The 22046-nt window shown below is 36.6% G+C and overlaps 2 protein-coding genes across 6 annotated transcripts in view; both read left to right on the forward strand.

Moving 5' to 3' along the window:
• Window positions 1-5919, forward strand: part of LOC134541407 (ATP-dependent RNA helicase p62-like) — a 76626-nt gene extending 70707 nt beyond the window's left edge. For both annotated transcript variants that reach the window (XM_063384836.1, XM_063384839.1), the window contains 2 exons: window positions 6-257; window positions 5119-5919. In XM_063384836.1, the coding sequence (XP_063240906.1) occupies window positions 6-257; window positions 5119-5189 (323 nt within the window). In that variant the 3' untranslated portion in view covers window positions 5190-5919. The remainder of the gene's footprint in view (window positions 1-5; window positions 258-5118) is intronic.
• A 9496-nt stretch (window positions 5920-15415) lies between these two features.
• Window positions 15416-22046, forward strand: part of LOC134541405 (uncharacterized) — a 64167-nt gene continuing 57536 nt past the window's right edge. For all 4 annotated transcript variants that reach the window (XM_063384828.1, XM_063384829.1, XM_063384830.1 and 1 more), the window contains exons 1-2: window positions 15416-15525; window positions 15654-15737. In XM_063384828.1, the coding sequence (XP_063240898.1) occupies window positions 15709-15737 (29 nt within the window). In that variant the 5' untranslated portion in view covers window positions 15416-15525; window positions 15654-15708. The remainder of the gene's footprint in view (window positions 15526-15653; window positions 15738-22046) is intronic.

Here is a 22046-nt window from a genome sequence, read left to right on the forward strand (position 1 = left end):
TGCAGACGTGGACGGGATCAAGTTTGTGATAAACTTTGACTTCCCGAACTCGTCGGAGGACTACATCCACCGCATCGGGCGCACGGGCAGGAACCAGGCGTCGGGCACGTCCTACGCCTTCTTCACGCGGGGCGACAGCCGGCAGGCCAAGGACCTGGTGGGGGTGCTGCGCGAGGCCAACCAGACGGTCAACCCCAAGCTGGAGGAGCTGGCGAGGTTCGGCGGGGGAGGCGGCGGCGGCGGCGGCCGATACAGGGGTAACTTACAGTCGTGACCATCTTGTCAATTGTTGCAGGCAGATTGATGTAAAGTTCTGTGAACGGTTACTACCGTATTGGTCCGAAAATAGGCTGACCCCTTCTACAGCACACTCAAAATCAGGGGAAAAACGAATTTTAACTAACTAAAATGTTTATCAGCAGCATATTACCACAGTAAAACTTCAACTAAGTTAGTATTTGTTGAACTGACAAAGTGTGTTATTCTTACTTACCAAAATATTTGATGAGAGTTGGTATTTACATAAGCATAGGCCTATTATTAAAATATAGAAATTGCAAATACAGATCCGGGGTACATGTTCAAAGAGCTGGATTCAGAGAATTTTACATCAATCTACCTGCAACAATTGACAAGATGGTCACTTACAAATGGACGGTCTCCGGGTAAAAGGTGACAAGTCGAGAATTCACTTTTTGCAGGAGAAACAAAAAACTCTTAGATAAAAATTGAATTTAAATACTTAAATATTTCTTGCATTATTCTTTTATTCACCAACATATTTACCAACACAGTTGCCAATGATTAAAAATGCATTACATATTCTAAGTATACTTATGAGTTTGAGTGACGTGTTCTCTAAAAAAAATCACCAAAATGTGACTTGTTACCTTTTTACCCGGAGACCGTCCAAATTATCTTGTCAGTTGTTGCAGGTAGATTGATAAGTTCTGTGAATGATTACTATATCATACTGATTAAAACTTTGATTTGTGTCTGTAGCACGATCTGGCCAAAAGCAGTCTTTCCATTCCTGTTCCTTAACGAAAGAATGTCCCTAGAGATTTTGTCGTCCAAGTATGAACTAAATGAGAACCAGAGTATCACCCGGTCCTGCGCCACATGTATGGAGCCTGAATTTCTAATAATAGATCCTGTACTTGCAGAAAAAATCTGGTTAAAACTTATCGTGTGAAATTGTCCTCCTTAAGCACTCGTGAAATGGTTTTTTGAAAGCTGTCGCACAGTGCGATCTGTCATGTGTTACACTTCTTGGTCCGTTGTTAGTCTGCTAGATTACTTGCTTTTCTCAGTTCCTCACAACTGTTTTAGCCACATATTCAAAGTTTTTTTCTTGTGAATGCAAATGTAGGTACTTCACTGCAACAAAACATTTTCAGTTCAGCATACCACAACACAGGGGAGCCTTGTTGAATGGACCAGATCTTAGGACACGTCACCTCACGCTAGTCCGGCAGTCTCACTCCCGCTCATGTGGGTTTTAAGAATCTGTCACACTAAAACTTAAACTAGTTTCTTTGAGGATACGTTCGAAATGTTATACGCTGAGATGGTAATGAAGATCCAGAACCTTAAATCAGAGTGGAGGATTTGAAACTGTAACTGTGGACACAGTTCAGAAGGCATGGCAGGGGATTGAACAGTTTAGACATCACCAGAGCTACGAATAGCGCACACATTGTAGGGTACTAAGCTGTGGTCTATAACTTTATTCTTTACTGAACATTTTATAAGATGCTATAAGTGTATTTCATTTAACACTGGTTCTGTAATACTGGCCATCATTCTCGAATATCCTGTATTTTGTGCCACAGATATGTGGTAAATATTACAAGAATGTAACATTTTGTTATAAATTATCATAAATATAAATCCTGAATTTATTTTAGCTTTGAAAATATCAATTTTTTTGCAAAATTGGTGTAGGTTTTAGATTATTTAATGGCTGCTTTTGCTTGTCACTTAATAAAAGAAAAGATTGTGCTAGTTATTTTGTAGTTTTATATGTATTTGCAGTAACGTAATTTCAGCCTTTTGTAGCTGTTGTTAAATAAACTATGTAGACATTCAAAGAATTGATTCTCGACATCTGATGCCTGTTGCAATGCAGACGAAACTTTGGTACAATCTACCACTTGCACATGACTCGGCCTCGTATTTCAAGATGATTAACCTGGTTTAGCCAGGGGCACATGCAGATAGTTGTTATGACTCGGCCGTGCACGTCATGTTGGTAACTTCATTTGTTAGTGAGTCATTTCTATTAGATTGGGGATATTATTGTACGGTTGTCACCATATCCCTTTTGCATGTGACGTTTCATCGCATGTTTGTGACACTGGAAAGCCGGGTTTTACTCTACTGTGTGATTTCCTTGTACTCCATGGTAGTTTTATTAAAACTATTTGACAGTGTGATGATCATAAAAACACCAAGCCTGTGCGAATATTTGAATTTTCAAATACGAATACCGCGTTTTCAAAATTGATTTTAGAATAAAATGTGCGATCAGATAAAGGAAATAACGTTTAAAAACGTCTTTATAAGAAAATTTACACGTCAAACTTCGTATTTTTCCGTTAATTTATTAAGTGGTAATATTAGATTTCTACTTTAAAATACATTGTTTTATATGGAAAATATACCTACACAAAGCGCTCAGCATCTACTAGTGGGGCCAAAAACATCATGTGATGTTTACGCGAGAAGTTTTTTTATCCCAATTTTGACAGCCTAAAATATGGTTGCGACGATTACGCGTGTGCGACCATTATGCCATATTACGCGGTAATTAACTATTTGTACTACAGTGTTTTTTTTTTTTTTTTTTCTCATAATTTTGGCAGTTTTATACAAAAATCAAATTTTAAAAGTAGGGGGGCAACTTGTGTGGAAAAATAAAATTTTGTTAGGTAAAGATATTAATTAAAACAAAACCCATTCATGGAAAGTACGTTTATTCAAAAAGTAGAGTATACAAAAGTACGCCAAACAATTTAAATTATTAAGTCATGCAACACAAACCTTTCTTCAACTTTCAATAGATAAACAAAAGCTGTGACCCGAACGCAAGCCACTTGAATCTCTGACGTGAACTAACACGTAACTATTGTCATAGTACACAATTACCACAAAAGAGTGCGTGCTATTAAATAGGGCTGTGCGAATGTGACTTTTTCAATGTGAATCAAATAATTGCAAATATTTGCGAATAGTGAATAATTTGCGAATATTTTCTAATTAAGTTCTAAGTATGAATCTGAATAATTACAGTTAAAATTTGGCATATTATAAATTGTTGTTTAAAAGAGTAATGTTCTTTAGCTTTATATACATTTTTATTACTCAAGTAACATGTAAATTTTTATGTCTCTTCTAATGTTTTAGTAATAAAACACAATCAGTGGTATAGACATGTCTTCATCAAAAGCCAAGCCTACACCTTGCCATTAACATTACGTAAATTGCAGTGCAAAAAGACCGGATCCAGGCATTGCCTCTTGGAAGTGACAATGTTCCCAGAAGCAGAAAAAGAACGTTCTGAACTTCACTTCTTATTCTGAAAATTAAAAACGGCAAAAAATGTTTATGAACGAAAACAGATCTTCGGTGTATGTTTTATTTTCCGCAATAAATAGTCAAGCAATTACCAATCAATATATCGAATAGTTTTTATTACAACTGCTCGTAAGCATGGTCAATATTTCGTTCTCAAAGTCTTTTGGAATCAAATGTGTCAAGGCAAAATAATTTTTAATGAATTTTGTTTATCGTGTCTTTTTAATTTTATCTAATTATTTACGTAACATTTTCGGTAGTTTAAAAAGCGATTGCGCTGGAGCAATTCTAGCAACACAATTCTCTGGCCATGGGCCGCTCTGCTGGCCATGACCACAAACGGACACGTTTTATTTTTTGCTGTAGCCATGATGGCAGCTGTGTTTACTTTACTATCGTTAAAAAAAAATTGTCTAGATTTGTATTAGTAAAATTAATAGAATGGTGTCCAAAGAGTATGTGTGCATTAGTTTTTAAAGGTTATTATTGAAAGCTGATGTGCTGGCATTCTTTTAAATAGTTTTACACTTCTATATGGTACATGGCTCACCCAAAAATTCTGCTAAGGACAACTGGATATATTAAATTAATTATGCTACACATCACGTAAAGTTTGTATTTAAATCGTAAGCATTTATGATAATTTTCACGCTACATTGGCTTTAACTGTTATCAGCATGCCCATTTACCTAACCTAAAATTTGATGTAAGAAAAGGTCCGCTTACAGTTCTTTTTTCTTCCATTAAGTCTCTCGGGAAAATGATTTTTCGAGGTTCGACATATTATTGTATCACATGTTTTGTCAAACAAAAGTAATATTTCGAAAACTTTCGAATAATTGAAATTTTCAAATACCTAATTTGGTTTCGAATGTGAATCGAATCAAATATTTGATTTGCACGAATATTTGCAATTTCGAGTATTTGCACACCCCTACTATTAAATGTAGTTCACTCGGCACTCAACAGAGATCGCACGTTGCATGCAATCTGCGAGAAATCAATATTTGACTACGTGTGTGCGCTCTATACGGGAAGCAACATAACCAAACATGAATGATGCCAACAAGCGCTGGCTACATTTTTATAAGCGGTACACCGCGGTGACGCAGACAAACAGGTTTCAACATGAAAGTGATACATTTTGTATATTCATATCGGAGACTAATTGTTAGAGACCTGAAAAATTCGCGGTTTTGATGGCTTTCAGGATAGAGTGCACATACCCCTGTACACTCTGGCAAATAACGCAAGTTCATTGGCTGCCGACTTGTAAGTCGTCTCAGCTGGTTTGTCTGTGATTCAAGCCTTTGGTTGAGGGTTTATAACTGGTTGAGATTCGTCCAGATGAACAGCAAAATTATCTAAGAGGTATATGTGTTTGACTTCACCGAATGAATCCGCGAATTTTGCAGGTCTCTACTTATTGGTCATACATTAAACTTAGTTTTATAAATGAATAATGTGTTTTCTAACTTAGTTTAATGCCTCTTTTTTGGAGGTTGATGAGAAATTGTTAACCTCACCTTTTTTCTTCAGGTGGTAGCCGTTATGGATATGGCAGTGGCGGCGGGCAAGAGAACAGATTTGGCAACCATAGACGTTTCTGAAGAAATTATGGTTATGATTTGTAAAACAACTAAGTGTTTATACTGTCTGTGATGTAATTTTGTAAGAGCTGAAGTTCTTGGCAAAGCAGTATTTTGCTGATGTGTAGTTATTTGGCAACATCTCATTCCAATTTTAGTTAATGTTAAAGAACACTCAATTCTTTTTAATGGTGAATTGTGGACACAATTATTTATTACTGTAACATTATCTTACTTTTTTCTTTGCTTTTTTTATTATTAGGTTTTTGTAAAATTAATTTACAACTTGCAAGAAATTTGGTTTCTATGACAGCACTATGTACTGCTATTGTTTACATATATAACTTAAATAATTGTTTGGATGTGATTATATGTGGCGAAGAAAGAAAAATTGTTTATTAAATTTTCATAGAAACTTTGAATAAACCATACTGTGCTGTGTATGTTCGCTATTTAATAGCCATCTGTGAATGTTCAAAATTCAAATTTTTCTGAGAATTTAATACTATTCCAAGTTTATTGAAGGTGTTGCATTTCTGTATTGTATAAAAATGTCTTCACCTGCACTTTTCAATATATTAATATGCCCAATCTATTAATTACCCATGGTTCATATAAATGTCTGCATGGTGAATCGCGGAATGGTTGGATTGCAGATGGCAGTATGATATGTTATGGTGAAATTTTTTGAAGGTTGAAAACAAGTGGACAATAGTGTGCACTTATATTAAAAGGAAAAAAAAAACCTGAACTTGCAGTTTTTACTATTAAAATGTGAAAAACTATTGTACACATATTTATATTTTCCCCCACTGTTATTGTAATCTCATTATAAACTACTTAATTTTGAAGTGTTATTTTTATATTCCTACTAGATGTTTTACTTGTATTTATCAGTATAGAGGAGTACTTTCATTATTAAAATATGGAATTTTTTTTTTCTAAGTATGTTGTAATTAGACTTTACTGTTTCTATTCAAGAATATTTTGGCATTTGAATTAAATTTCAACTTTAAAATATTCTCGGTTCCACAGGTCGTTAAATTTGCTGCTAATTTTACTGTAGGTGGGAAATTGTTCTTCGTACGGGTTTGTGACACTGAATAATTGTTCCTCTGCTAGAGAATTCAAAAAAAAAAAATTGTGATCATTTTTGTTTGCATGTAATTTGACGTGTGTCGCACAAGTCATAATTCAATATACATAATAGGTATTTTAACTTGTAAAAGTGTTACAGTTTAACATCTTATCTAGAAGAATTGTTTCTTTATCACTGATTTGTTACCAGCTTTGCTTGTGTTTTTATTTTATAATAAATAATAATTTAAATGCAAACCTATTCTGTCTGTTTGATCTAGGAATGGTTTGACACTAGTTCTCGGTTGCTGCCGTTCTCAGCATTCCAACTGGCACCGAGTGTGGCCAGTATCTGTCGAATAGTAAAAACACCTCAAGAAAACAGTTTTTCACAAACACCAATCTAGAATGGCTGAAGGGGATGGTTCACCCACTGAAAATCGTCACCCAGATCTTATATTTGTTGATATATTATTGTAGAGGGTGTCGAACTCTATATCTCCTCTCTCTCTCCCCCCCCCCCCCCACCCCCCCACCCTCCATCACTCAGCTGGTCTATGTAGACTAGGTAGTTTGGGTGTAGGAAACAATCTTTCGGATAAAGAGGATGTATATTGCTCCAATCTCTCTTAGGACAAATACGTGTTTAAAAGCCTTCACTTTCCTCCTCCCCCTCCCCCTTCCCCTTCAAACTGGACGCAGACCTTTTCGAGTGGCAGCGTTGCCAATTGTACCGGTTTTCCCCTCGCCCCCCTCAAGCCGTCAGCTCGGAGGGTTGGACGGCCTGTGCTCCCACAAATCTCCAAGCACTCTCATGCAAGCAGTGTGTATACATTGGAAACAAAACTCTTCCTAGTGGATTTTAAAATTTTATATAAATTATTTCATCAAAATGTAATAGAATTGCTAGAATTATTTATTGTTTGTAATTTTCTTGTTACGTGTCGGCTGTGTGTAAGGATTTTTATTTTTTGCATCTTAAAATTTCGGAAAAATCCAATGGGGGAAATGATTAAAATTCATTAACAATGACAAGTAAGCTCGAATTCAATTTTTACAAAACTAAATTTTTTATATCACAAAGTTAAAAATTCATACAATCGCAAACATTTTAATATTAATCCACATCTGTTTTCTTTATAGTTAATTGGACTTAACAGACATGTGTCTTAATCTATATTTATTACTTGATGAGTTACTTCGTTGTATTAGAGAAATGGATAACTATAGCATTAATCAAAAATACATTGTCCAGCAGAATTATAGGGACCAATAATTTGAAGCGTTGATGAACAAGCGCTGTGCTGATAGCTAGACTACTGGCGTTTATAAACAAGTAACGAAAAATATCAGGTTAGCGTAGTGCTTCTAACTACAATATGAATATGAAAGTATTACAGCAAATTTTTACTGCTGTGTTTAAGAATTGAAAGAAGATGAATACAACAGATATTTTCTAGCAATGAAAGTATATAAGGGTATACTTAAAAGTTGCATATCTGGATCTGTCGCTAATATAATTGTTTTAATTTGTCAATAAACCTTAAGAAGTAACAAACACAAGTTATGCACTACTGAAAATAAAATACAGATGTTACTTCTAACCACTTTTACACAAAATACTGTGTTTTATCGCATAAGCGTAGCACATTTTATACTAAAATCAAGTTTGAAAAGTATGGTTGCGATGTTTATGTGCAAAATATTTTTGGTTAGATAATGTTATTGATAAAAACAGAACCCATTCATGGGAAGTACATTTATTTAAAAAAAGAGGAGTATACAAAAGCACACCAAACAATTTATATATTAAGTCATGCAACAAAAACCTTTCTTCAACTTAAAATAGAGAAACAAAATCTGTGATCCGAATGCAAGCCACTTGAATATGTGACGTGAACTATCACCATAGTACATGCTTACCATGAAAGAGTGCGGGCTATCGAAATGTAGTTAACTCGGCACTCGACAGAGAGCATGCGTTGCAAGCAATCTGCGAGATATCAGTATCGATATTAGACTACTTGTGCGCGCTCTATATGGACAGCAACATAACCAAACACGAATGATGCCAACTAGCGTTAGTTACATGTTTATAAACAGTACACTGCGGCGACGCAGTCGATCAGATAAATGTTAAAACGTTTAAAAACGTCTTCAAAATAAAATTTACACACCAGACAACTTGGTATTTCCGTTAATTAAATGTAAGTGGGTGGCTATGCCCGAATAAATATTTGATTTCTACTTTTAAATACATAGTTTTATACAGAAAAAATACCTACACAAATCGCTCGGAATCTAAATAGCGGGACCAAAAACATCTACGTTAATGTGAGGTTTTTTTTAATCCAAATTTTGACGCCCAAAAACGTTGATGCTACAGTTATGCAATAAAACGGTATATAAGTACGTACAAACATGGAGCAATTAACATGTTTTTCTCTGATTTAGTGGATTATTATTTATTTTAATAATCTATAAGCCAACAGACAATTTTGTATTCAACAGTACACCGCATATTTATTCCAATTACAGAATAAATACAATAAGTAATAAAATGTTATAATCACCTTTTTAAAAATGTTAAGTTTTGTATCATTAATACTGGTTTTGTGCTGTGTAATTTGCATGGTAATATAAACTGTTAAACTCAAAAGTATCACGGATGAAAAGTAAATTCCCTGTACAGTTACTTTGAATGTGAGCACAGAGTTCTGCCTTTTTGAAGGGGGAAAAATTACATCTCCACAAAATAAATTTAACTTTAACTGTTGTGCTTACTTTTTTCTATTGGCTTTGAAATGTATTCTGGCTCTCTCGCTTGCTCTTCTCTACTCGTTCAGTAACAATTTTTGATGTCATGAACTAGATGATAGCTGAAATATTTGTTATGTTTAAAGTTGAATATAAACAAACTGATTTTTTTTTTTTTTTTTTTAAGGAAGAGACTATTAAAGCTGGGTTTACGATTGATTTACTTAACAATTATAACTTAACTACATTTACCAGTTTATGATTGACATGGAAGTCGTTAATTCCAACCAATCACAGCACAAAACACATGGTCGGCTATTGTTCGAAATGGAGAAGCAGGTTTGAAATAGGTTATTGACAAATGGGATATCTATTTTTCGAAATGGCTGATGATTGCAAATGACAAATATACGAATTCTAACCCAAAATACTGCCTCGCTCGGTCCAATAATAAGACATAAACTTCCGGTTGAAAGATTCCGGTTTGTTGTGATTGGTTGCTTCCCTTAAGTCTTAACGAAAAATATAAAATATAACAATTTCTGTTAAGTCTTAAGTCATCATATGGTTCGCACACAACCCGTCAAAATTCACACTGATTTTTATTTAAAATGTTTTGTCCTTTACTGTGCTATTTTTATTTGCAAAACCTTTCAAGATCACACCAGTGAAATATTCTGGAATAAGTACTAATTCAACAAGATTGACTTAAAAATAATAAAGAAAACAGTACATCACTTCATAAGAGTAAATCAAAAGTACAGCATGCATAGGACTCTAATATCGCCTGATGTAAAATTATGCTAAAACAATGTTATGGTTCTCTGTGAAACACCTGAAAACCAACTAGATGCTCATGAACCAGTCAAGAGAATATCCAGGTGTAGAGGGAGATGAATTTAACCCTCTTTCCTCAAGAAGTGGGATAGAAATTAAAACTAGGGGCAAGGAGCCATAGTTCAGAGAAAATGAGTAAGTAATCAAACACTTGTTTGAAAAATATTGTTTTAATGAATTATTTTTTGTTATTTCTTATTGAATGAGACTATGGACTTCAGCCCATCAAAGACGAATTCCGAAAAATGCCTCCTCCCTCCCTACTTGTGTATGACCTGGATATGCAGTTGATACCACTGAAATAATTGAGCATAAATCTCTTCTTCTGGATTTTCGAATGGCATGCGCACTGTTCTCGGTTTGAAAGTATTTACTTGTGGAATTAATAGCATGAGTTAGCCAATCTAGGCGTTGCGTCTCAATAATTAATGTAAATAAAAATAATTAGAGTGAAAAATTGATACGTTTTCGTCATTATGAAATAAAGTCCTGCTTTTTGTTAAAGTAGTCCACTGTGGTGAAATTCCCTGTTGTACATTTACTTGTGTAATTGGGTTTTTTCTGCTGTTGAAATATTTGCAGAAATATTCGTTTTCTGTATGAAGAAATCAACACTAAGATATTTATTTTGCTTATTGCTGCGGTAAGAATTTTGTCTCTGACTATTGCAAATATTCGTACATATTGCGTGCACTGTGTCAAAACTACAAGCTATTTTAAACCAAAATATCTACAACGAGACATTGCTAAAGGCCTACGCCCACGAGCGACTCAGTGGCGTGAACAAGCCACCGTGTGGCGCCACTCGGTGGCCCGTGGGGAAGCCTTCTTTTCACAGACGAGAGAGCCAAACGCCCGATCATGCATCTTCGGGTTTTTTTTGTTCATTGTAAATAAATATGGCGGTGTTGTTAAAAGGAAAGACCGTAAACAAGGCAACGGTATTTATCTATAGACCGCCATATTTTTTGTTTACCATGTGTCCGTGAATGTTTATTTTGGACAACTCATGAAAACTAATGGTCAATTAGGTTAGGTTAGCTAAATTATAAATACTTAAAAATATTGTGGACGATCGATTTGGTTAGGATAGCTTGACATCGTACCGACCGAAGGCCCTCAGCCCGCAGTACTGGCTCCTGCTGACGGAACGAACCCTCCACCCAGATGAGACGAGCGGTGTAACCTTGGCGCACGGAGGGAGTGTCCTCCCCTCCGCACGCCAACCCATGGGGCAGTTCTGATCAGCTCGAGGCCCGGAGCGGACGTGCGCAAACCGTGGGGAGCCTTCAAGTTTTGTCTCTCTGATTCTTCACGACTGGTAACTATAGTCATCACCAAATACCTTTTTCAACGCAATTCCCCACGCGACGCCGGGTCGGTTTTTTTTTCTACGGTGCAGGGATTAACCCGGCCGTCGCTACTTTCCAAGTCAAGCCACCGAGTCTAGGGGACACGCTGGGGCCGATTGACCCACTAACGGTTAGACGACAGAGCTAGCCTGGCGCCCTCCCGGAAAACATCCCAATTTTCACGTACAGCTCCTTAGACTCGCCGTGGGAATCGCACCCGAAACCCCGGCTGATGGCAAGCTACATTAAAGATACTGTGAAATCATGTAAACGGTTGCCTAACACTGGATAGCTACATATTAAAAAGTTATTTGCTGAGCAACCATAAAAGGATTTTACAGTATTTTTAATGTAGCTATACTTACCTAATATAACCAACCATCCACAATGTTTTAAAGTATTTATAATGTAGCTAACCTATCCTAATCGACCGCAAAATTTAATGCCACACTGGTTTATACATTGAGATTGTATGACGTATGAGTAAGTTTTCCGCCGTCCGGGATCTCGTGTTCGAGACCTGCCGTGTATCCTAGCGGGAAACTGGTCCTTATTGAAATTGTGTTCCGCGAGGGCGCCAGGCTAGCTCGGCGTCTAACCAAATTCGGGTTTCGTGGGTGCGTGGCCCACTAGGACCGTCGGCGAAGTTCGTGGTTGGAGGGGCCCCTAGCTGGTATCACATCACAGGCCCTGTGCAGCATAATACACTGATTCCTAGCTGGGATAGGGAGACTCAATACAATAACAAACACGAAATCGAGATTTATGCTGTCGCTGACATGTCGTGCATGGAGGGTGCGGAGTGGTCGTTTAATCAGGTGAACGATTAAAGTCGCAATTACACTTACATTACACTTGCATGGCATACAAGGAATTACCCTACAAAAATACACTTGGTTAAAAAATAGTGCTCTGACACACAGTTTTTAGTTTAAGCCCTCGTGCCAACTGTGGTTAAGGGGGAGGTTGATTGGAGACGGCCAATCCCGGAAATTGCTAATTTGGCAGCGCTCGTGTTCACCTGTGTGAGTCGCGGCCGCAGTTAAATTAGATGCAAACAGTGGCGTAGCTAAGGTGACTGGCGCCCCTGGCCAGACTTGAAAATGGCGCCCCCTCTTGGATTAAAACAGAGGGGGGGAGCATTCAGTAACCGCGAAACCGTCGCACAGCGCCCCCCCCCCCCCCTGCTCTGGCGCCCCTGGCGGGGGCCATCCCTGCCACCCGCCTGCTACACCTCTGAATGCAAAGCTTTACACGTAGCTGTCGTCGGTGCCTGTGAACTCGACATTTAATAGAAGTTCATTGGTAGTGGGAGTCGGCCCGTGCCGTAAGGTGAACTACCCCGCGTAATGTCTCATGCGGGGAGTTTAAAGTTAAGCAGCTGGGTTAGGCCCTACATCGTAAAAGAACCGGGGACGCACGGGGAGTTTGCGTAAACGAGAAAATAGTCTTAGGTTGATGACTATAATTACCAGAAATACTTCTCAGTTTGAAACCAAGGATGATGGCTCCCCGTGGAACACACGTCCGCCCCGGTCCGCGAGTCGCTTTGTACTGGTGTTTGCCCTTGGCGCGAGGGAACGTCTCAGCGTTCTCTCGCGCCAAAGTTGCTAAAGTTCCGTTATTCGGAATTTATTTCAATAATAATAAGCTGAGAGCAGTTCTAAATTCATGCATTAATTATTCTTCATTAATCTGATTGGCAGATGGTCTTTAATAATTACGGTTAGTTAATTTGTGGAAATTAAGTTTAAATGTTCAGAGTCACACCAGAGACTGTTCGTCGCTTGCTGACTGCTCCAGTGGCTAGTTATACAAGAAATACGGGGAGGTAATATTTACGTTAACACAACACTATAATTAATTAAGGCTGAAGGCCGCAAAGGAGGCAATCACAAACTCATTATGGCAAGTTCACATGTGAGTGATTCGGGCACTCCTGCATCGCACTTTCCTTGGGCGAGGGTTTTAATTAATACTTTAGTTACTATTAAATTATATCTGATTGTTAATTAACTGGGGTCAAGGTGTTTAATTAATTAGACACGGTCCTTGATTCTACCTTGGCATCGGATGCTCGCCTGACTCGGGTGGGCCATGACTAGGGGTATTTTCTGTTAGCGGGGTCGGATACTGGCGGGTGCAGGTCGGGCTTTGGGTGACCCAGTGCTAAGTCAGACTTCATTCAGCAGGCACACCCTGGGTCTCAAATACAAGACTGTGGGTGATGACACATTAGATGAATTTCCTAAATCATATATAGCACGATTCTGAATTCAAGAGACAAATTTAAGCTGCAGGTTTATCACGACCAATTAAGTTTAATCATATTGCACTTACTGTGTAATATAGGCTTCCCACGATGATACATCTTTGAAGTTGTAGCTGGTGAACACTTTTTTTTATAAGTAATAATGAAAGTATTGACGTGTCCCGGCAACAGCATCTGGTGCTGGAGTGGCGTGAGGTGGGGCGAAAGGCCCGCTGGTAGGCTGGCAGCTGCTCCTTGACTCTCGGATGTTGGCACTTTCCTGCCCTTTCCTGGGCCAGGAGTAGAGGAGGGGTGGAGTCAGGTACAGTGCGAGGAAGGAGCGTTAGTTGGAGCCCTAGAGCAAGCTCCCGAAGGCTGCTCCAGGGAGAGGGGGAAGTGGGGATCCTAGAGCGAGCTCCCAAGGGCCGCTCCAGGGGAGGAGAGTATAGAGCAAGCTCCCGAAGGCCGCTCCAGATGGAGGAGAGAAGAGATTCTAGAGCGAGCTCCCGAAGGCTGCTCCAGAGGAAGGAAGGGGAGAGAGAGGAAAAGGAGAGCAGAAAGCATTAATCCAAATTCCCAATTCCTGATTTATTTCCCCCAGATTTCTCTGGGGTAGGGATGTCTAACTAGGTAATTTTTTTTCCTAACCTAAATTATAACTAAGTGTGTTTGGGAGGGGTCTGGATTAGGGACAGACTCTAAGTGCATCTCAGGCCGAAGCCTATACGCTCTAATCATGCAGGGGTTAGCCATGCGGGAGAGGGTGCGTGCATCGTGTGCTAGGAGGGGATTGGCCAGCCATGGCAGCAATTGGCACCATGACTAACTCCCCTCACTGACTATTCTAGACTATAACTAGATAAGTTGGGCCCAGGTAAAACCTGCATAGACACAGGGAAAACCCTGGGCACTTACATGCAGGATGCAAAATTTCATGCATTAATTACATGCGGGTTGGCTACGGGAATAGAAGGATGGCTCAGGAAGAAGAGTTGAAAATAAATACTAAGCAAGGGCGGGCACTTGGTCATTTCTGTCCGTCTACCTAGGAATTTTTTTCCTAACCTAAATTAAAACTAAGTGCATTTGGGAGGGGTCTGGGTTAGGGAGAGACTCTAAGTGCGTCTCAGGCCGAAGCCTATACACTCTAATCATGCAGGGGTTAGCCATGCGGGAGAGGGGGCATGCATCGTGTGCTAGGAGGGGAATTGGCCAGCCATGGCAGCAATTGGCGCCATGACTAACTCCCCTCACTGACTATTCTAAGTTAAAACTAGATAAGTTGGGTCCAGGTAAAACCTGCATAGACACAGGGAAAATCCTGGGCACTTACATGCGGGATGCAAAAAATTCGTGCATTATTGGCAAGCAGGTTGAGTACGGGAAACAGAAGGATGGTTCAGGATGAAGAGTTGGGACAGAGTAGAAAGGAGTCTACCATGCGGGGGGTTGGGGGCTTGCACATTGCTGTGTGAATATACCATTATCTTACCAATGATTTACAATAAAACTATTGTTTAGCACTAACTTCTAAGATGTTTACCAGCATTGGGACATACTTTTGACCATAAGTTGAATGTTTATATTTTTTCCTTCGTTAATATTTTGTCATTTTGTATCAAATGTTTGTCGGGCGATTCCAAACTTTTACTTGAAAGAAATTAAGTTTCTTTCTTGTGATCAACTGCTCAATATCTTCACCATTTTGGGCTCTACGAATATTCCAGATATTTCTTCTCTCTGTCGCATTTTATCTACGCTGAAATAATATATATCTATTTTTAAGTTTTTATTACAGATTATAATATTTTCTGATTTATAAATTGTTTAAAGATTTATTGTTTATTTTTAAAATTTATTATATTTGAGTAGTTGTCTAGTTTTTTCACTAAAATTATAATGTTTACAATTATTTGCGTGTTGTCATGTAGTGCCATCTATTGCTTGTAGTGTAAGCTGTTATCCTTTTTATTGATTGGTTGCATTTCAGAATTTTTTCTTTCTTGTTGAGTTCTCATAAAATCAAGTAAAAGTAGAATCGCCATTATCGTTTTGTTCACCGGTGGTCTGGGTGTGTTTTGTGGTGTGTAGAAATATATAAATGAGTTCCATATTTAGCGTTTTAATTTGCGCAAGTGAACCTGTTTAACGATACTTTTTAATTTGGCAGTTGAGAAATTGGGCACTAAGAAAAATCGTTTTATTTTTCAGATTGGTGGCAAGTGACAGTTGACCAAAAAACAAAACGTGGAAATTCAGCTGTACAATGTACAGCAACAGTTTTGCCAATCAAATGTACGTATGCAGTTTATTGTCGCCCATATTTAGTTGACATTAGTAGATGTGAAGTTTAGATAATGGATTTGACGGGCCGCTAAGTATACAGTATACAGTTGCAATTATGCACCGCTCTAGGTTTGGTAATCTGGGTTATTATGTTTAGACATGCGTTTTGAGACTGCGTGATTTTAAACGGTTCCTGCAAGTTTCGTAACTATTAAGAATTCTGTGTTTTGACGGCGATTGTCATATTGTTGTCATATTATATAACAGCAGTATTGTTTTATTTATGCATTTAAATTGCCTACATCTTAGTTTTCGGACTATGGGGGCCTACGAATGTGTCTCATACCGGCATTTCATCACCGCCCAAACTATGGAGAGAATGGAAGTAAACCAAATTAAAATGAATTATGATACCCTAGCCATAACACTGCCACACACTAAACAAACAAAAACCACACAAGGAGAAAAACACAGAAATTTTGGAATTATGTATGACGTTAAGGTAAAAGATTCTGTAGTTAATGACCAAAATGTTTTGGGGATTTTGTTGGTTAAAAATATCCAATTAGAATTTGCTGACAATTTCTTATATATTAAATTTGAAACTACAGTAAGAATTTCATTTTAAATGCTATCTACAGACACACAGGCACATAATTGTTGTTAGTGCTACTGGCTAATTAATCATTTGCATAAGGCCGGGGCATAATCATCTGAGCATTATGCTTGGATAGTTATTATAATAATTAGCAGTTAAATGATACAAAACTACCATAGTGGTCTGATTACAAAGGATTTAAAATTTAATTACATTCCTTTGTTTTATGCAGTTTTAGCCTTTGCAAAATTAATATTGCTCTAGTTAGTGTGTAATATTTAGGAAAAAATAGTATTTACAAAATTAAATCATTGAAATAAAGGAATTTTAAAATAAAAGATTTTCTCTGTTTTGGAAAATATGCATTTATCTATGTATGTAGATTTAATTCCACACTGCAATTATAATAAAATAACATAGGCTGTATCCGAATACCTAGGGATGCGTCCATTAAGTTCACGTCCCTACATCCCTAAACAAATGCACCCACAATTTGAAGGATACATTCTAAAGGATGTACAATATCCGAATAGTTATACAGCTAGCACTGCCTGTTGGTTTGTCATTGTACTAATGTGGATTGGCCTTTTATATTCATGTCATCTAATGGTGGGCAAGTTAAACGTAAATGAACATTCAAATTTCTAAACAATTTCGGATGATTTAAATTATTGTTGGGAACTGAAATATAGAAGAAAATTTGAATCGGGCACATGTTGTTCCTACAAATCAAATTAATTTACTGTTTATGTGAATTATGTTAACATATACTTATAATATAAACATTTATAAATACCATAGTTACATTTTACGTGTTTATCTTCAAGTTAAAAATGCATTTTGATTAACTATCTCGTATCACACTCTCGTTTTCAAAGGGTATTGTTCACAATAACAAAGCTAAGGGATGTATGGACGTATCAGTGGATGTGAGAGTCGCATCCCTTAAAATCTCGAAATATGGACGCATGAGAGGATGCATCGACATCCCTTGTGAGAATTCGGATACAACTCAAAGATGGCCGCGTCCATTACGATGCACTATCTATGGATCCCTTAGCTAAGGGATCCATTAGGCCTTTATTCGGATACAGCTACAGTGTTTGGCACTTGTGAACACACACTATTTCTTATTAATTACATAAAGTTCTCAAATTATGTGGGTCATTCCGTCAGTAAAGTATTTCGTACTGGTTATTCTATATGTAATTATATTCTAAGGGGTGTATTCATGGTTTTCCTTGGTGATTATAAAAGCTATATACTAAGTGTAAATTTCAAGCTTTTGACATGATGATAAATACTATTGTTAACTACATGGATTAATCAAATGTAACCTTCAAGTATGAGACACGTGTAGTCAATCACTGTTTTCAAGAGGACAAGTTTTACTTAAACTTTAGCTACCAATCCCAGCGTGATATTAATTTATTATATGTATGTATACTATATTCATGGATTATATATAATACATGAATATCACTGAGGAGGAACACAGAGAAAACATCCAATAATAAATCAGAATTAATTTTTCTGTTTGTCATGTACAGGGGAATTCTGCCTTGTACGGGACATATACCTACATTAGTAAGATTGTGCTAAGAAAAATTTTTTGTATTGATTGAAATTAAGTTATTGCTAAAATAAAATTAACACAACCTGATATAGACATAAGTTAAACAAAATTGGTTAGGTGAAACAAATTAATGTAGTAAGGTCTACCTGTCTATGCTCCTAAAAAAAATTAAAAGTTAATACTGAAACAGAGTGGCTTTTTTTTATAAAGGAAAGAAAAAACCTATTACGTGGTTTTCACACACTTCAATGAATTTCCCCTGAAGGGATGGTTTCGTAATTCCTAATAGTTTGTGAAAAATAATAGTTTATAGCTTACCTTACTATACCAACATTGGACTTCCGTGGCTTTGTGGCATGAAAAGTAAATAAAAACAGGAATTATGTTATTCAAGTAGGTACTAGAGACGTCCCTAAATTTACCCTGAAAACATTGTTTCTTAATTCCTTATGGTCATGGAAAATAAGTTTAAAGCTTACATTACATATCGCACTGCTGCCACTGTTGATTGTTTACCAGAGTTCATGTATCTCTTTGTTTAGCACAATTGCAGCCAACAATGGAGAATGAAAAATACGCTAATTCTTTCATTTCATAAATCAAAGTTAATCCCTGGATCCTGATGGCATGATCCTGTTGGCTTGATCCTGTAGTACATTGCCACCAATGCCATCTACTACCTACACTTAAACCATTAGAAGTTGCAAAGTAATTTAGGTAAATGTTCTGTTGTGTTTCTGGTTCAATATTTGTGTTGGAACACAGAATATAAGTTTTGCAATTCCCAACACAAAAAACAGCTGCAGTAAATAAAAGAACACTTGGACAAGTCCACAAAGCACTTTGTATTTCATTTGGATACAACTGAAAGACAGTGCGAAATCAACCTGGAGAAACACGCTTTGTACTGTGTCCTTCAAAACCGATTACTTTTGAGGAATTTTTAGCCTTTACTCTCTGAACTCTTCCTATTTCTTTCATAATGTTCTTGGTCAGCCTTGTCTGTCTTTGCCCATAATTTTCTTCTTATTATTTCTTAATTCTGCACTCTTATGGTATTTCCCTCAATTTTTCAACTGAAAAGTACTTCTCTTCTCAGATTTCATATTTGGCACTGACAACCAACAAATGCTATTATTACACACATCAGTTAAAAAATAAATATATATTATATATATGTGATAAAGATAGGTAAATATGTTGCAGATTTTGGCTAAAAATTAATATTATTCTAATGTCCCATATGAGATATGTTTATAACAAAAAAAGTTGTTGGTTTAGATGTAATAAAAACATACAGAAATTGGGTACATATCTTAGATCACAGCTTTCCTGCAAAATAAAAATAAAATTACGCAAATACCATTTTGCAACACTAGAGATGTTCTTGTATTTACCTTGAAAACAGCATTAATAAATTCCTACTGGTTCCTGAGAAATTGCAGTTTTTATCTCGCATTTCAAAACCTGTGCATTGCTGCTGCCACTACCATTAATTGTTTATATGTATCTTTTTTTTTATGAACTTAATTCAAATATTGTGAATGGTCTATTGCTACATTAAAAACACTTTAAAACATTGTAGACTGTTGGTTGGGTTAGTGTATAGCTGCATTAAAAAAAAAAACTAAAATATTTATTATGGTTGCTTAAGAATTATCAGTTTAAGATGTGGCTGTCCTGACCTAACCAACCATTCACATTAATTTACAGTATTTTTAATGTAGCTATACTAACCCAACAAACCATCCACAGTATTTTTTTACGTCGCTAACGTATCCTATGAATCATTCGTCTCTATGCAATTCAAAGCACTACCTTAAATGAAATGTAAAAGAAATACTGTAAATTCAAATGGCATTTGGACAAACATCATATTAACTACATTTATTACAAAGCAGTACTTGTTGACAGGAGTTCTCCAAAGTAAACACACAAACCCGTATGAGTAAACAATAAATGGTGGTGACACCGTCCATGCACACGTATTGTAAGTTGAAAGTGTGATATATCAAGAGCTATTACGTATTTATTAATGCTGTTTTAAGGTTTGGAAAATGGTATTTTTGTAATTTTATTTGAACTTTGCGGAAAAGACGCGGCATGAGATATTTACCAAAAAATTGTTTTGTTAGCTGCATTGTAATACAGTTAAGACTTTATTAGGAAGATGTAATAATTTGTTCCCGATGAAACACAAAACAATCTACGTTTGTCACGTATGGGACATCTTCCAACAGAATTGAAAATTTATTTTTGTAGTTATATGATTTTATTAAATAATTCTAAACAAAAACACGCATGTCCACACCCTTTTTTTTTTAACTTAAATAAAAAATATACCTTCATTTAAGTGTATATACTTACCAAAGAACCTGAAACTAGAAACATTTGAATGGCAGGCACCTTGGGATCAGTAAAACAACTGTCCAGTGTGAAGCAAGTAAAAAAATAAACATTTTTGTCTAATATTATACTTTTAAAACTTTTTTACATAATATTCTGTCAACCAGGACTATTATTTTTTTAAATTCATAAAATTTCAATTTTCTTGGATTGGGATTTCTGATTGATGAAAACGTATTACAGTTTTAGATTTGAACCTAGAGCGAACTCTGTACTTAGTACTAGTACATGGCTTTTGGAAATGCTTATCACAATGTATGTTTGTAGCTATTCAGGATGAATGACGTACTTTAATTTGAGTATTTTTAGATTGGATATGTTTCGCTTGCAGTTGGGCTTTTCATCCGGTGGCAATAAGTCCTCCCCTTTCAATCACTTACCCCTCCCCCCCATATTCCTTTTAGTCTTCTCCACAGATCCCTTGCATCTCTCACCCCTAGCATCTCTTCATCCAGCCCATTCCATTCCCGCTCTGTCCTCCCTAGGAAGGAGTATGTAGTGGTAGTGAAATGCTAATGTTGACAGTGTCTTTGGGCCTTTATAAGTACAAATCATATCATCACTGACCCACCATAAGGTAATTAACATTGTGGCTGAAACCTATCTTTCAGTTGTGGATTGTAGAATATGTTTGTTACATAGGGAGTGGCTTGCTGGAGACTCGTAACGTAGGCTGCATGGGTGAATATCCGGTACTGAGTTTACGGGCGTAAACAAATTTGCATGAAATTTTTTTTTCTCTAGGCTTAGTAATTTTTATAAGTTAAGTTGCAAAGAAAAATCTGTAAAGTGACTTAAAATAGTTTTAATTACCTATTGTATGACATTGTAGTAAAACTTCATTTTTATTCATTGAAACCGGAGCTGATCTTGGATGATAGACGTCCGGGTTTCCAGTAGGTTTGGGGAGTCAGTATGACAATGTACATTCAGAAAATAATCTGTATTGAACAATCCTCCATTACCTTATACCCTACGCAATTGTCTGCAAACATTTTCATCTTGCCTTCCATTTCATCTATATTGTTGATTATTATTGTGATAAACAGATGCCCGAGCATTCCTGACATCACTTCCCCTTTTCATACCTTTCGTCTTCCACACTATCTGAAAAATGTCTTCAAAAAGATTTTTTAGTGTTCAGCAAGAGTTTATATTCCACCATCCTGAATGCCAACAGCAGCTCTGGAGAGAAAAGCCAGAAGCTTTCAGGGTTAGTTTACCTTGCGCCACTATGATGCGCTAGTGGCAAATCATGGCACACACGTATTTAGTGAACAACAGAGTCAGGAATTATGTTAACAGGTTAAGTAATATCTCTAATAATAGAAAACATTAAGTTTATCCTTTTTAAATTCTTATTAGAATTTGAAATATATCTCCTATATCAATAAAATTACCTATATTTTGTTAATGCCTACATAAGGAAAAAAAAATGTGCTCAAGCACTATTATGTAAACAGTGCAGCATGTGAATTTTAAAATTTTAATTTTAGGTTGTTAAATCTCTAAATGTTGTTCAACATCTATTTAAATAGGTTTCTAATGTATTTAGATACGTATTAGTACTGTAAAATAATTTTAACTTGTATTGTCTTGATTAAAATGGTAGTCTGCAATCACATGTACCTAATTGGAAAACAATTTTTTTTGATTAGCGCTCTGGTTTACTGGAACGAATTAGGGTGTTACTTTGAGGGTCGGGTGTTACAGTGTTCGTCTAGAGCAGTGGATCCCA

This window comes from Bacillus rossius, chromosome 18 (genome assembly GCF_032445375.1).
Source record: "Bacillus rossius redtenbacheri isolate Brsri chromosome 18, Brsri_v3, whole genome shotgun sequence".
Classification (NCBI taxonomy): domain Eukaryota; kingdom Metazoa; phylum Arthropoda; class Insecta; order Phasmatodea; family Bacillidae; genus Bacillus; species Bacillus rossius.